General features: G+C 46.6%; 1 gene segment (V, D, J or C); it reads left to right on the top strand.

The window, feature by feature from the left end:
* Positions 1–858: 858 nt before the first annotated feature.
* On the top strand, positions 859–5,466 carry LOC101997676. The segment is given in 7 exon segments: positions 859–973; positions 1,834–2,118; positions 2,468–2,500; positions 2,602–2,925; positions 3,036–3,350; positions 4,726–4,856; positions 5,383–5,466. Coding segments are annotated over 7 exon segments (1,287 nt in total).
* The last annotated feature ends 11,200 nt before the right edge of the window (positions 5,467–16,666 follow it).

The following is a 16,666-nucleotide window of genomic DNA, read 5'->3' as shown; positions in this document are numbered from 1 at the left end:
GTGGGGACCCAGTCTGAGTGGCCACAGTGTACTGAGGCAGCTGGTTAGTGCTAGGGGACCAGATAAACCAAGGAAATCAGCAGGTCTGGCAGGGGCAACCAGGAATTCTCCGGGCAGGGTGAAAGAGGCCTAGACGGACCTTTGTTAGAAGTGAGACAATTCAGGCAGCAGCTGAGGGGTTGGGGATGAGGTGAGATGCAGACATTTAAAACAGCTGAGAGGGGACCTGGTCAGCTTACCTTTCCTGCTACATCAGCTCCCCTGTTGCTGGTCTGCACCTCGTTTTGAGACATGCCCTCTGGTAAGAAGATAGTGAGAGCTGGGTTCAGATAGAGGACCATGTGCAAGAACTGGAGAGAAGAGGAAAGGGAAGAAAAAGGAGAGAGGGAAAGTGCTCGGGGCTTGCCTGAACTCATAGACGGGGTCAGCGGGGCTGCAGAGAGAACCAGTAGTGAGGGGCATTAAAAACCTTGACTGAGTAGGGACCTGAGCAGGGAAAGTGACCAAGGCTAACACTCTCAAAAGAGCCTTATAGGCTGCACTTCTGGAACATAGGTCAAGAAAGTCAAGCATGCCCCAGTAGTTAGGTATCCAGAGAATTGGATGCAGAGCAGTGGGGGTGCATTTCAGGCTCTGAGCAGTAGGTGCCAGCAGCTATGATGCAAACAAGGATGACAGGAGTCCAGTTAGCCCTGGAGCTGAGAGAAGGAGACTAGGGTTGGGAGGAACACAAGCCTGACACCCAGTTCCCTCGTGAATGGTGCACATCCTACACTAAAGGGCCCAAGGCTTCCAGAACAAGAAAAGAGACTTCGCTGGGATATGGGAGACACTGGCACCATGTAAGGGAAGCCGGGGATGAGTGTGGGGTTAGGAGTAAGAGAAGAGGCAGTAGGGGAACTAGAGCTGAGCTCTTTAGGCCCCCGCCAGGAGGACTACCCTGCAGAGGACAAGCACGGATGCCTCCAGGGAAGTTAGTCAGGCCAGGGCTGCCCATACAGGGAAGGTGCATGACAGCTGTGCTGGGTATGGACCTCAGGAATCAAGGAGGGAGATTCAAGGAGGGCTGAATTCAAGATGGAGCCCAGAGCACAAGTTTAGGAATCAAAGTAGCAGGCAGATCGAGGAAGAGTCCCCTCGGCATTGTGTCAGCATGGAATCAGAGTAAGAATCTAGGAGTGGGATTTGTTCACCTTCCTTAACTCAGAAACAACACGAGAAGGCACAGCCTACATGGCTAGGACTAGGGATCTGGTTCTGTGAAGAGCTCATGGGACCTGACACCACAACAAATACATACATACATATACACGTACACACACACACACACACACACATACATACATACACACACACACACATACATACATACATACACACACACGCATACATACATACATACATACAATACAGAGAAGGAACAAGGGAACAAGACAACAGATGCCAACATGACAGGGCAGGCAGAACTGGGAAGGGAATGTGGGCTCCACTGAAGGAAGACTTGAACAATGTGTCCGGCTTCAAGACACAAGTACAAGAGACTATAGAGCTGGACATAGAAAACACAAGGGAGAGCTCATCCACCAGCCTTCTGAAAATATCCTGGGGATAGAGCTGGGCTCAGTTCTACTGGTCAGGCTGATCTGGTGATCCTGGGGTAAGCAGGGTCTAAGTTGAGACAGCTGGAACAATCAAGGTGGTTGTATGATGCCCATATCCCAGGTGCTAGATCCTACATACTCTTTGCAGAAGCCTGGGGTTCTTGTAGGATCAAGGACAGAGTGCTTGGATCCAGCCTTGTCTGACAAGCTCACACATCCTCCTCTCTTGCAGTCTCAACAACAGCCCCATCTGTCTATCCACTGGCTCCTGCATGTCCAACTGGCTCCACAGTGACCCTGGGATGCCTGGTCAAGGGCTATTTCCCTGAGCCAGCGACCGTTACCTGGAACTCTGGAACCCTGGCCAGCAGCGTGCGCACCTTCCCATCGGTCCTGCATTCTGGGTTCTACTCCCACAGCAGCTCAGTGACTGTGTCCTCCAGCATGTGGCCCAGCCAGACCGTCACCTGTAACGTTGCCCACCCAGCCAGCCGCACCACTTTGAGCAAGAAAATTGGTGAGAGGGTGACCAAGGGAGATAAAGGTTAACTGGGAGGTCAGACTGGGGTCAACCTCGTATACAACAATCAAGCTGGACAGACGTTGGCAGGGAGGCAACACCAAGCAGGGGAACAGGGTTCCTTTGTGTCTACCTCCTGGAGGCCTCTGTTCATGTTCCTCACACTCAGAGGGTGATCTTCTGAGAAGGCTACCGATATTTCACATCAAGGACGCAGGTCTCTAACTACCGATCCGTATCATATCCAGGAACAGCTTGGCCTCTGCCCACACTAGGGCCGTCCTTCCCCTCCCCAGATTGGTGTCTCTCACTCTGACTCTATTAATGCCTGGTCTTTTCTCTGCAGAGCCCATAACCCCACCACGTCCCCCGTGCCCACGTAAGTCATTTAAGTCTCCTTCTTTAGTCCCATGAAATGACTGTCACAAATAGTCACACATTGGAGGCCCAGTTTTTGATCCATCCTGTTTCTCCTCATAGCTAACATCGGTGGACCCTCTGTCTTCATCTTCCCTCCAAAGCCCAAAGAGACACTCCTGATCACCCTGATCCCCAAGGTCACATGTGTAGTGGTGGATGTCAGCGAGGAAGAACCAGATGTCCAGTTCAAGTGGTTTGTGAACAATGTCGAAGTGTACACTGCTCAGACACAGTCTCCTGAGGTGCTGAACAACGCTACCCTCCGTGTGGTCAGTGTCCTCCCCATCCAGCACAATGACTGGCTGAGTGGCAAGGAGTTCAAATGCAAGGTCAACAACAAAGGCCTCCCAGGCCCCACTGAGAGAATCATCTCAAAACCCAAAGGTGGGACCTATAGACAAAGTGGATGGGAGCTGTGATGGGCGTAAGAATGAACGCTTGTGTGGACAGCCCTCCACTTTGTCCTTAATTTGTTGTGCCTTCTCACTCTGCAGGGCAACCCAGGGTACCTCAAGTGTACGCCATACCTCCACCTCAAGAACAAATGTCCAAGCAGAAGGTTAGTCTGACCTGCATGGTCACAGACTTCTTCCCTGAAGCCATCAGCGTGGAGTGGGAAAGGAACGGGCAGCTGGAAGAGAACTTCAAGAACACCCCACCCATTCTGGACTCAGATGGGTCCTACTTCCTCTACAGCAAGCTCACTGTGGACACAAGCACCTGGTCACGAGGAGAAACTTTTACCTGTTCTGTGATACACGAGGCTCTGCATAACCACCACACGCAGAAGAACCTCTCCCGCTCCCCTGGTAAATGAGCTCAAACACCCAGCCAGACACTGGCTCCTACAAGACACTGTTACCAGCCCTACCCCCTAATCCTGTAAATAAAGCACCCAGAGATACCCTGGGACCCTCTGAGATTATCCTGGTTCTTTATACAGCACATAGATCATGGCATGCCTCAGCCACAGCCTGTGGGGTCTGACCAGGGTCTGAGGCCTAAGTTAGCATCAACGAAAGAAAGGAGATCTTACACTGCCAAACCCAGAGCTTGCCAGTGTGCCTGTCCTTGCCAGAGATCATCCCTCACTGGGTAGGAAGGTTGGCCCAAGGGACTGTCTCCATACCCTCCCTCCATCCTCCAGCTGCTCTGTGATGGGACTGGAGACACCCCTAGAAAACATCCAAAGAAAGGAATACAAGGAGTGCACCTCACCTCAACACAAGCCCCACCCTCATCTGTCTGCCCTTCTCTCTATCATGACCCCCTACTGTGACTGAGGAGGTCTCGGTAAGCACTGCAGAAACAAGCAGGAACACTGACAGAAAGGAAGACTCCTGCTGTCCATACATGGAGCCAGACAAACTCTGACAGACCTCAGAGATAGGGATGACCACTCCTGACTACATCCCATATGACATTCACTTACACCTGTGTTCCAAGAGGAACATCTGAGTCCAGGGTCACTAAGACCTGTGTCCCTGGATGTCATCAAGGAAGTGACTATTTAAATACCCACATATAGGCTGAGACCACAGCCATTAAAACCATCATACAACCCACATGGCATCTCCACCTCCAATCATACACACATACAAGCAATATCTCATATTTGTATGTGTGATATTTGGGCCAGTGCTGATGAAACACCTCCCATGAGCACCTGAATTCTTTGCCCTAGCACACAGAAAAGAACCCCCAGACACAGTCTGGCCCTCTATCCTCAAGCCCCTATTTTCATCCCACACAGTTAACACTCTCCTTCGTTCACTTCCCAAATGTGGAGCTTCTAGAAAGCTCAGGCATCACCAAACACAGGCCCTGCCCTCAATCTGGCCCTCTAGTCTTGGTTACCATGGGACAAACAGCAGATCAGACAGGCTACAGAGTCTCTACCTACAGGGGTCATAAGCCCTGATTCAGCCCAGCCAACCCAGTACTAAGTGGTGGGGTAGACAAAAAGGGTCCTTCATAGTCCAGGCCACCATCAGACCTGTTGTTTCTGGCTGGGCCCAGGGTTTAAGATGGAACACTTGGAGGAACTTGGGCTGCTGGCCCAGAGGGAGGGTCTGTTGGCCCAGTCCCGCTGGCTCTTTCTCCCCTACCTCCTTGTAAATTCAGCTGCCACATAGGGAATCACTCCCTTATTGGGACAAACACTGATTGCCTCTTTCTGTGCAGAGCTGGTACTGGATGAAGGTTGTCCTGAGGCCCAGGACGGGGAGCTGGATGGGCTCTGGACGACCATCAGCATCTTCATCACCCTCTTCCTGCTCAGCGTGTGCTACAGTGCCACTGTCACACTCTTCAAGGTCAGCACAGCTCCCCCCAGCACCTCCACAATAGCTACACTATCCACAAACTATCCCCATGATGAGTCGCGCTGCCCGGGCCTATCCCATACTGTCTCAAGATTTCTCCCACACTGTCATATGTCATCTTCCAGTCATATTCTGTCCTCATACCACCCCTCACTGTCCCTCTCTCTTGTTCTATGTTATACCCGCATTGTCCATGTTGTCCCTAATTTGTCTTGATGCTCCTCTGTGTTATCACCTACCCTATCTGTCATCTCCAATACTATCTGCACACTGTTTCTATGTCGTTCCCTACTCTACTAAACCTGGTCCTCGCCAGATCCCTGTGTTATCCCTACAATTCCCCCTCACTATAGCGATACACCATCTCAAAACTATACGCAAACTGTACCCTAAAATCTCACCATTTTATTCTCACTCCAGCTGTATGTCACCCCAAGATTGTAAGCTGACCCTGTCTCCCTGTTCAGGATGGAGGGGACTAAAGTCACACAGTTCATCTCATTTTTGCATCCCACAGGTGAAGTGGATTGTCTCCTCGGTGGTGGGAGTGAAGCAGACAGTTGGCCGTGACTATCGGAACATGATTGGACAGGGTGCCTAGATAACCTCTCAGAGGTACTCAGAGCTCGCTAGGCTCTCTAGGACCAAGTCCATTCAGCTGACCAGGCCAAATTGCCTTCTCATCTCAGCATCCTTTGATTTCATGGCTCTGACTCTTCTGCCAACCTCCCTTTCACATTTGGAGGGCCACAAGAAGAGAAGACTCTTCCCCAGACTATAGCCAACAGCACCCAAGCAACACCACCACAGCCGTTGCCAGACTAACGGATCGGGCCATAAGTTCCTTTTACAGGATGTCTGGCCCTTGACTGGGCACTCTCCCAGGGGGGCTGTGTTACCTGCATCCATTAGAGGCAGACGAGCTTTAGAACCAACCGTGTCTACACAGTCCTCTCAAAAACAGTGTTTCCTGAGAGAAGGGGAAGTTTCCATATGCCACTGAAGCTGAGAAGCCAGGGACACCACTGCCCAAAGGGAAATCTGGGAAGGGCTGTTGACGGTCTGATGGCTTCATCAGTGCCCGGCCAGGTTTTTCCTGACACTTAAGTGAACTCTTGCTTTTTGGAATGGAGGGGCAGAACCTCCCTAAGATGGGGCTCCTTATGAAGACCTATTCCTGCCACCTATGCAGCAGGCTAAATTCTCAGATGCAAAATCCAGAGACACTGCTGACCCCACAGCGTGAAGAAGAGGACACCGTTCCCTCACTACGTGTCCCAGCTATTCTCCAGAGACACTCAGAAGGGGACCTGAGCCTCACAGCCTCTGTTGAGCCCTAGCAGGAACCAGTGCAGAGGCCACTGGGCAAGGACTGAGTAACCCAGAAGGACCTCCAGAAAAAGGGCCTGATAGGGCAGATCTGAGTCAGGCCATCGGGTGGTCTAGGAGCAACAGGGGGAAAAAGGAAAGGGTGCTAGAAAAACCAGGCCAGACTGTGACCTTCCTGCAGCCTGCCATCCAGACCAGGCCACTCACTGCAGAAAATACCAGTTAGAGTAGACTTCTAGGGAGAGAAGCCACGCCTGGGGTACTGAAGCTGACTAGCCAGTGGCACTGGAGAGACACCATGACTGTTTCCTCGTTTCGTATAAAGGCCAGTGCCAGTTCAAAGTCTCCAACAAAGACAAGGGAGAAAGTGAGAAGGAAAAGGGAGGATGCCCAGCTCTTTGGGGATTCCTAAGAGATGTTCATGATACAAAGCTTAACTTTGCCAGCTTTTTTTCTTTAAATTTTTTAGAGCCCATTTATGTCTTTAAGGTCTCTTTCCATCTTTTTAATAACAATAAAACATCCTCCAACTTTGCATGACTCACTCTGTTCTTCCTGTGTGGACCAACCCCACTGTCCTTGTACCAAAGGACACTTCCCAAAGCCTCATCCACCCAGCGTTCTGTTCCCAGACTCAAGTCTCCTTCAACTATCTCACAATCAGGTAGGGATGCTGTGCAAGAGGGAATCATCCTGTATCTACAGGATGTGGTGCCAGGAGGGAGGGGCGGTCAGGAAGAAGAGAGCTATTATCTATATGTGGAGCAGATGCTGCAGCTTGGGGGTGGATTGTAGACTGATGACTTGCAGTGGAGAAGACAGTCTGGTGAAGGTGGCCCCACTCCCACTGGTAGAGGGTGACAGCCTTCCTAAGGGAGAGCAAGCGAGGGGGAAAGAAAGGCAGGGGTCTGTAGTGTCTGTCAGAGCAGGCTGCTCTCACTGCATTCCCAAGGTGGAGTTTTTGCAGCTGGAACATCCTAAGACACAGGTTTGACTGTTAGAAACCACTTGGGTCTATATAGGCCCTGGTAGGGAATTGTGAGAAAGACTCAGGGCTGGACTAGTCAGAATAGGAGCCCCACCAGTGCAGCTACAGTGGCCGTATACACCAGGCTGACCAATGCAGTTGCAGCTTCTGCTATTGTGATAGATGTGTCCTACGCGGGTCTGAGAAGTACCAGATTCCTGTCGGTGGCATTTCTGCTATGGGAGCCACACATTGGCAGGTGGCAAAGTGTGGCATTTGACTCGTAGCCAGTACCTACTGTACAGTGAGCTTCAGGGAATCTGGGATGGGCCCAGACATGCTAAGCAGCTGGACTAAAGCAGTATGCTTGGGAGGCAGAGCCGTAGTTACTGAGCAGTGGGACCTGGAGTCCAAGGGAAAGGCTTTGTCCTAGACCTTCAAAAGATAACTGGGTCCTCCATCTATCTCAGGGCCAGAATATGACCACACCTACCTCCCTCTAAAGCAAACAAGACAGAAGATTAAGATCTTTGAGTTCAGAGAACATTTAGGCTTCAGAGACACTGGCAGGCAGGCACCTCTTCTGAGGCCCTATGGTAAAAGCAGGCCTCTCCCTTCTGACTCTTGAGGACCTTTAGACAACCCTAGCAGAGTGATAAAATAAATACAGTCAGGCCAGTAACCGGTCCCCGACAGCTGAGAAACCTGACCTGAAAGAGACATGTCACAGTTCATTTCTCCAGGGCACCTGGGCTAGGTTCCTGTGTCGTTTTACATCACCCAACTTCAATACCAGCTTCTGTATTAGTTTCCATAGGCTGCCAGGACAGATCATGGCTTGAATAGCAGAGATCCATTCTCTGCCTGCCCTGGAAAACAGGCATTTGGAATATGGCATCAGAGGTTAGAATTCTCCATGCTGCACGGAGAATCAGCTCTGCGTACTACAGTGATGGCACTCAGTCATCCCTTCCTTGTCTTGTAGAAGCAATGCACTAGCCACTGACTAAATTTTACAGCCTCCTCCCCATGTGTGTATCTGCGTACCAACTGCCCCTTTTAAGGTATCTACCCTGATCCAGTGACAAACTCAGTATCCAAATGTAGTCATGTACTAGTGTCCTCATCTTGGGACTTCTACACTTATTGCTATGACAGAATACATGACAAAAACAAGAAGTTTTGGCTCACAGTTTGTAAGAAGTCAATCCATCATGGTGAGAAAGACATAGAGATGGGAAGCTCTGTGGAGGCTGGAGCATGTAGCTGTTTCTTGTTGCTTGGTGCAACCAGGAATTTGAGAACCTAGGTTAGAACCAGGGTTAAGCAAAAACACCTTATCCCTAACCACATGGCCCTATAACTGCCAGGCTTTGGACAAACTGGCAAGAAATATCTATTGTAGCAAGTAGATATGACCCTTCAGCCAATCAAAAGCAAGTTCCTTGAGCATTCATACCTGCTCCTCTTGACACGCCTAGATTCTGGCTCCCAACATTCTTTCTCATGGCAGGGTTTTATCCTGGCTCATAACATACAAGTGAGATTCAGAAACTGCCCAGGGACGGAGGTAGCCCCAAGTAACCTACTTCCTCCGTTAGTCCCTCCCCCTACCATCACCACTTCCCAATAATGCCATCATATTCTGAATCCATCCACAGCAAGCTGACCCCCTGGTTAGTTCAGAGCTCTCAAGGTCTCACCATCTCTGGGAAGCCCTGCATAGACAGGAGAAATGCCATCACTTAATCCAGTCAAGGTGACAGCCAAATGAACCATCTCATCAGAGAAGGAAAAATCTTGTTACAAGTTCACAATATCAGCTCCTGCCTCGGTTTCCATCCTGCTGGCTTGTCCCAGGTATATCAAACTTATCATCCACATATTCAGTCCAACTGTGCGGCCAGTCCCTTAAGTCTTCAGTTCCTCCCCCATTCCGTCTGTAATCGGGTCTCTGTCTGTCTATAAAATCATCCTTCTGGAATTGGAGCTTTATTCTGTGTGTCACCCATCTGTCTGTTGTCTGTCCTCCCCCTGTTGTCTACCTGCCTATCACCCCATTTCATCGTCCTCTATCTCTAATGTCTACTGTTTATATCTATCCTCTATCATCCATCATCATCCGCCACTTGTTCTGCTTCTGTGAAGAACTTGGGTACTCATCTCTGGGATTCTGAAAAAATCTAAACTTGATGTGGTTTCAGTCATAGTGTCTGGACACATTTGTTTCAAGTGGAATGCTGGCTTTTTTGTTTGTTTTGGGGGTAGACTCTTGTGTATTCCAGGCTGCCATCTGACTTGTGTAGTCAAAAAAGACTGAACTTCTGATTCATCTGCCTTCACCTCTGCAGTACTGGGATTACAGGCTTACATTCTCCACAACTGGTTTTCGTGATGACAGGGATGAAAGCCAGGGCTCTCTACAGCTAGGCATGCACTGCACCAACCAAGCTACATCCCCAGCCCAGGACCAACATTTTGCTAACATCTGTCTGAGTCAGTTATTAGCAGGGCAAATGTGATAACAAGGGGTGCCAAGACTCTCTCCAACACAGGCTGTTCCCACCCGTATGTTCTGGGATCCAGAACAAAGAATCAAGTCCTTTCTAGAATGTGCAAACAAAACAATCATGTAGACCAACATCATGCCTGCTCTCGTGTACATACTAGCTGAGGCTGGGGTCCTTCTCCTATAGGCAGCATAGCTAAACCCTGAGTGAACAGTGCGGAAACTTCACTAGTGTGAGCATGCACTTGGGGAGCTATAGCCTGCTTTCCCAGGCCCAGCATGTTCCCTATGCCCTATGGCCTGTCTCTGCCTTTGTCCATGGCTGCCTTGGGCTACTTGACTGTAAGGTCTCTCCCATTCCTGATGTGATTACTTTTCACCCACTTGGTCACTTTCTCTCATGAATGATCTGCAGCATATTTTTCTAAAGATAGAAAAGTGTGCATAGGCCACGCAGAGAGGCCACACACTCGAAGCTTGAGATCAATGAGTACACGTACTGTTTTCATGATTACCCTGTGTCACACCACGTCTTGACTGTCCAGCTGGCCCTGAATGCACATCTGTATTAGGTCAGAAGACTGGTTAGGGGTCAGGGACACAGTATGACTTTACCATAAGTGCACAGAAACAGAATAGGCCCATAGGAACATGGACCAGGGGACATTTCTGCTCCCAGAGCTCAGGTTCCTTTGGGAGATGAACATCCATGGTCATTGAGTGTAAGAGGCTAGCACAGTGGTGAGCTGTGTGGGGTAGAGAGGGGGAAGTCATAGAGGAGAAGGTGGGTGGTATGCTAGAAGTGATGGAATAAACACAGGAAGGTGGTACAATGAGGAACCTGTGTGTAAAAAGATTGAGGCACAGGCACTGTATTGGGTCAGGATGATCAGTACTGAGCCTGAGAGGAAGGATGCTAGAAAGACAGCAGACACATGTTCCTGTAAGGTCGTGTGTGACTGACTGTGTCATGTATGGCCCTTCTGCTATGGCCACTGCATGATGCCACACTAATGTCTCTATGTATGTCCTGAGACGATCTTCATGCGGCTGGCATATGCATTTGTCACATGACCATTTCAAGCCTACCAATGATGGTCCTGGTGCTGCAGTTAATGTTTGTGACATGTGATAGTTGCCAGGCTGTAGAAGCATGCAGATGTGTCATATGCCAGTTCCTGTGTAGATAGGTATGGGTGTCGCCTTTGTGCCTAGCTAACACAAGTATTCTTTCCCATTTTAGCATTATTGGTTGGGAGCTGTGATCATAGGAAGGCAGTGGAAAGAGGCCTGTGGCCTGATGTGGAGGAGGAGGCTCAGGATTCTAGGCTATCACAGAGCCCGGTCTCCTAATGGCCTTGGGGCTATAGCCCCTGAGCAAGCAGTTCTGGAGAGATAGCAAAGTATAGGGGTTGGAAAGGGACCAGTGCTGAGCTAAGAGTGTGTCAGCATGGAAGAAGGCAAGTTGTGTTAAGCAGACCACAGTGACTCAGTTCAGCCTAGAGGTAACAATAAGACAGTCTTGGATAGGCTGACCTGGGTCTTGCTGTGAGGCTGTGCCTCCCAAAGCTGGAACCATTACTCTGTGCTCTTCAGACAGCCTTGACCTGGGGCTCCCATCCTCTAGCTGCGCCTATGCTAACAGCTCTGGGCGTGGCTGGACGGTGCGGTATCATTAGAGGCCAGTCTCAGTGTGTCCTCGCCCTACAGAGACAAGTCCTTCTTATGGGCCGACAGGAACAGAGCTTGTAGCCTTTAACCCTGGCACTCGGGAGGTGGAGACAGGAGGCTCTCTATGAGTTCAAGATCATCCTGGTCTACAGAGTGAGTTCCAGAACATCCAGGGCTGCATAGAGAGACCCTGTCTCAATAAACAAAAAAAGAATACAGCTTGCTGCTTTGTGAACTAGCCTGAGTCATATGACATAGGCCTTGGCAGTGGGGCTTTGTGGAGTCCACAGCCACTGTTCCTCCAGATAAATGTGACTAGATACTTTCCCCTCCCCAAGTCCTTCCAGATCTTCTCCCCTCCTTACCCGCCCAACTTAAAGTTATTTCTCAAAAACAGACAGAAACCCAATACAACAAAACCCCCAAAACCAAAAGGGGGAAAAAATAACAGCAGTAAACTGTAACCAAATAAAAGCGCGCACACGCGCGCACGCACACACGCACACACACACACACACACACACACACACACAATAAAAAAAGGAAAGAAAATAAACCTTTGGAGTTTGGGGGCAGGAGTAGATTTGATGTTGTTCAACTACCGGTGAACATGAGGCCTGTCCTGGAGTGGTTGATACATCCAGGGCCACTATATTGGGGAAAACTGATTGTTGCTCTTCTCTAGGTATGTGACAGTTCAGTTGTTAACCTTTACCCTGGTGGCTAGGTTTTCATTCATTCATTCATTTTTTTTACTGTCAGTACTGTTTATTAGTATGATCATAAATGATTTCTGGTGACCAAATTCTCATGTGCATTCGTAAGTTAATGCAATGAAAAAGTAATTTGATTGTACAATCTTTAGGCCATCACAAAATAATGGTTCTCCAGAATTCATTTATATTGTCCTTTGTTTGCCCAATAACAGATGAAATTTGTGTTTTTAAATATTTCTGAACATACCAGCAGTCTTATGTAGCAGGAAGCTGCTAATTTATCTCCAAAAGAAAATTTGCCATAAACTTAAAATATCAGAAAAAGTCTGTAATGACTGATTATTATTCACAATAACTTTTCAAAGTATAAGGAAGTTTTCCATTCATTTTTTTTTAAAAAAGTATTATAAAATAAAATATAATGCAATAAAACAAAAGCTGTCACTTTGGAGTTGAACAAGACAAACCGACAGAAGAGCCCAAGAGAAGGCACAAGAATCAGAGACCCACATATTCTCACCCTAGGAATCCTAGAGAAACACTGAACTGAAAGTCATAATATATATGCAGAGGAACTGGTTCCTACCTGTGCAGGCCCTGTGCATGCAGCCTCAGTCTCTGAGTTCATATGAGCTGAGCTCATGCTGACAGAGGGTCTTTCCTCAGTGTCCTTATCTATGGCTCTTACATTCTTTACACCTCCTCTTCTAGGGGTGCCCTGAGCTCGGAGAGGAGGGATTTAATGGAGACATGCCATTTAGGGCAGAATGTTCCAAGGTATCTCATTCGCTGTGTAATGCCTGGCTGTGGGTCTCTGCATCTAGTCCCATCTTCTGCAGGAGCAAGCTTCTCTGATGATGACTGAATAAGACACTGATCTGTGAGTATAGCATTGACACAGGATTCCCCTCTGTATGCTATGAGCATGTTTTATTACCATTGGTCATTAAAGAAGCTATTTGGCTTAGTAGAGTAAAGCCAGGTGGGAAATCTGAACAGAGATATAAAGTAAGTGGAGTCAAAGAGACACCATGTAGCTGTCCAAGAAGAAAGATACCCATGGGACCCTTACCAGTAAGCCACCGCCTTGTGTCGGTACACAGATTGATAGAAATGGGTTAATTTAAGATATAAGAGCTAGTTAAAAATATACTTAAGCTATTGGCCAAATAGTGTTGTAATTAATATAGTTTCTGTGTGATTATTTGGGCTGGGCAGCTGGGAAATGAACAAGCAGTCTCTGCCTACACAGCAGAATATCATTAGAAGTCAATTTATCACTACATTTTCCCCTCTTTTTTAGACCAGTATTTTTTGGTTTTCTTCTATGTCCCTGGGCTATCTTGGTCACCCAAGCCGTATCAGATAGGGGTTACATCTTGTGGAATAGGCTTAAGTCAAATAAGTTTTTGGTTGGTTCTTCCCACAAGCTTTGTAACACCATTACCCTAGTGTATCTTGCAGGCAGGACACCATTGTAGATCAAGGGTTTGTAACTGGTTTGTGCTTATCTTTCCCTTTTAATGGTGTGCAGAGTTCCTTCATGTACCAAAGACACTGGAACACAGGGGTAAAGGCTCTAGGTAAGCACCGGCTCAACTTCTCTATGTTCAATATAGTATTGTGTTCATCAATGGGGTCTTGCTGTCAGTGTGTAGAGAGCAACCTATACTCTTGACAACAGCCTAGGTTGTTTGGGGATTCCCATGGGGCTCCTTTGGCCAACTACTCAATTAGATATAATCCAATCCTGGTACTGGAAGCTTCATTGAGTAAGAAATGGCCTGTCTCCCCCATTATTTGGTAATTTCATTACAAGGACCTTCATATATGCATATATTTTAGGAAAGTTATACTGTATTAGATTTCCATAATATCCCTCAAGTGTCCCTCAATTTTAACTATCTCTCCCTGCATTTCCTCCCACAAACCCCTCTTCCCTCTCTCTCCCTCCCAACTTGATTCTTCCATTCTCACCAATGCTCTTCCATCCATATCTACTTTATTTCCCTTTCCTAACAAGATCTATCTGTTCCCTCTAGTCCAGTGGTTCTTCGTCTTCCTAATGTGTACGTGGTACTTGTAAGTGGAAAGATCCACCTGGAAACAAAAAGAGGAACAGTGTCTCAGTTCTTCAGATCATCAGAAATATGTGCTTTCTGGTTGCCTTAGGTGATCCCTGTAAAAGAGCCATTTGACTACCCCCGAAGGGGTCATGACCCTCAGGTTGAGAACTACTGCTCTAGTTCCTTGCTCTGTACCTACCTTTTGTGGTTCTGTGGGTTGTAGTTTGTTAACCATTGCATTAACAGTTAATATCCACAATATAAGCAAAAACATATTGTATTTGTCTTTCTGGTCTGGGATACCTCACCCAGGATGATTTTTTTCTAGTTCCATCCATTTGCCTGCAAATTTCATGATGTCAATTTTTAACAGCTGAGTGATAATACATTGTGTAAATGTACCACATTTTCTTTATTCTTTTGTTAAGGAACATCTAGGTTTTTTTCCAAATCCCTGGCTCTTATGAATAGAACAGAAAAGAACATGGTTGAGCAAGTGTCCTTGGGGTAGGAAGAATCATCCTTTGGGTATGTGGCAAAGAGTGGTATAGCTGGATCTTGAGGTAGATCAATTTCAGTCTTCCTGAGGAACCACAACACTTACTTCATAGTGACTGTATGAGTTTGCACCCCTGCCAAAAATGGATGAGTATTCCCATTACTCCATATTCTCCCCAGTATGAAATGTCACTTGTTCTGTTGATTTTAACCACCAACAGGTTTAGATTGATTCACAAAGTAGTTTTGATTTGTATTTCCCTGGCAAAAACACTGAACATTTAAGTGTTTCTCATCCATTTAAGGTTTCTGTATTGAGAATTCTCTGTTTAGAGCTGCTCACCACTTTTTAGTTGGGTTGTTTTCTTGTTATCTCGTTTCTTGAGTTCTTTATATATTTTGGATATCAGTCCTCTATCCGATATGTAGTTGGTAAAAGCTGTGTACCATGCCTTAGGCTGCTGCTTCATCTGAACGATGGTGTCCTTTGCTGTGCAGAAGCATCTCAGTTCCATAAGGTCCCATTTCTTGATTGCTGATCTTAGTGCCTGAGTTGATGTATGTTAATGGTGTTCTGTTCAGAAAGTCTTCTTCTGTGCCAGTGAGTTCTAGGTTATTTTGCACTTTCTCTTCTATCAGGCTCAGTGTATCTGGCTTTGTTGGGGTATTTGGTCCATTTTGAGTTGAGTTTTGTGTTAGGTGGTAAGTATGGATCTATTATTCTCCATGCTGCCACCCAGTGTGACCAACACCATTTGTTGAAGATGCTGCCTTCTGGCCTCTTTATCAAACATCAGGTGCCCATAAGTATATGAACTTATGTATGAATTTTCAATTTGATTCTATTGATTAATGTATCTGTTTTTGTGCCGATAGCATACTTTTTATTACTATAGCAATGTAGTACAACTTGAAATCAAGGATTGTGATACTTCTACCAGTTCTTTTATTATTCAGTGTTGTTTTAGTTGTCCTGGGTTCTTAATTTTCATATGAAGTGAATCCTTTCAAGATCTGTGAAGATTTTGTGTTGGAATTTTGACAAAAATTATATGAAATGTGTAGATAACATTTGGTAGGGTGGCCATTTTTACTCTGTTACTACTACCAGTCTGTGATCATAGAAGCTCTTTCCATTTTCTGAAATCTTTTTCAATTTCTTTCTTCAGTAACCAGATATTTCCACCACACAAATTCTGGTAGTTTGAAAGAAAATGCCCCCAAAGGGAACCTCCAACCTGGGCAGAGTTCTTCTGCTCAACCACAGGCCACTCTGACCAGAAGACCAGAGAGGAAACAGAAACCAAGGAGCAAACACTCATCCAACAAAGACAAACTCAGAAATTAGCACCTAGATCAACCCAAACCCAGATGTCTAGGTGCCAGTGAACACAATCACTACAATTGCTACAAGGCAATATGTCCACTGCCTAGAGTGCACTTATCCTACTATTGCAAGCCCTAAATATTTCATCCCCACTGAAGCACAAGAAAATGAGCTTAAAACCAAATTTATAAAGAAGATACAAATCTTTAAAGAGGAAATGAATAGATTCCCTTAAAGAAATAGAGGAAAAGACAAATCAAAAATTGGAGGTAATCAATAAATCCCTTAAAGAAAGCCAAGAAAAAAAGAAAGCAACAGGAAATGAATAAAACTGTTCAAGGCCTGGAAATGGAAAAGGACATAATTGTTTTGAAACATAAACTAAGGGGATTCTGGAAGTAAAAAGTTTAGATAAGTGAGCAATAACTACAAACATAGGCATCACCAACAAAATACAAGAGATGGAAGAAGGAATCCTAGGCATTGAAGATACAATAGAAAAAAATAGATACATCAGTAAAATAAAATGTTAAATCTAAAAATATCCAGAGACAAAGCATACAGCAAATCTGAAACACCATAAAAAGACAAAATCTAAGAATAATAGGAATGGGAGGAGAGGAATTTCAGTTCAAAGGGCCAGAAAATAGTTTCAGAAAAACCATAAAATTTTCCTAACTTAAAGAAGGACATGACTACAAAGATACAAGAAGCTTAC

The sequence above is a fragment of the Microtus ochrogaster genome, chromosome 1 (genome assembly GCF_000317375.1).
Source record: "Microtus ochrogaster isolate Prairie Vole_2 chromosome 1, MicOch1.0, whole genome shotgun sequence".
In the NCBI taxonomy this organism is placed as follows: domain Eukaryota; kingdom Metazoa; phylum Chordata; class Mammalia; order Rodentia; family Cricetidae; genus Microtus; species Microtus ochrogaster.
This window is presented reverse-complemented; position numbering and strand designations above follow the sequence as displayed.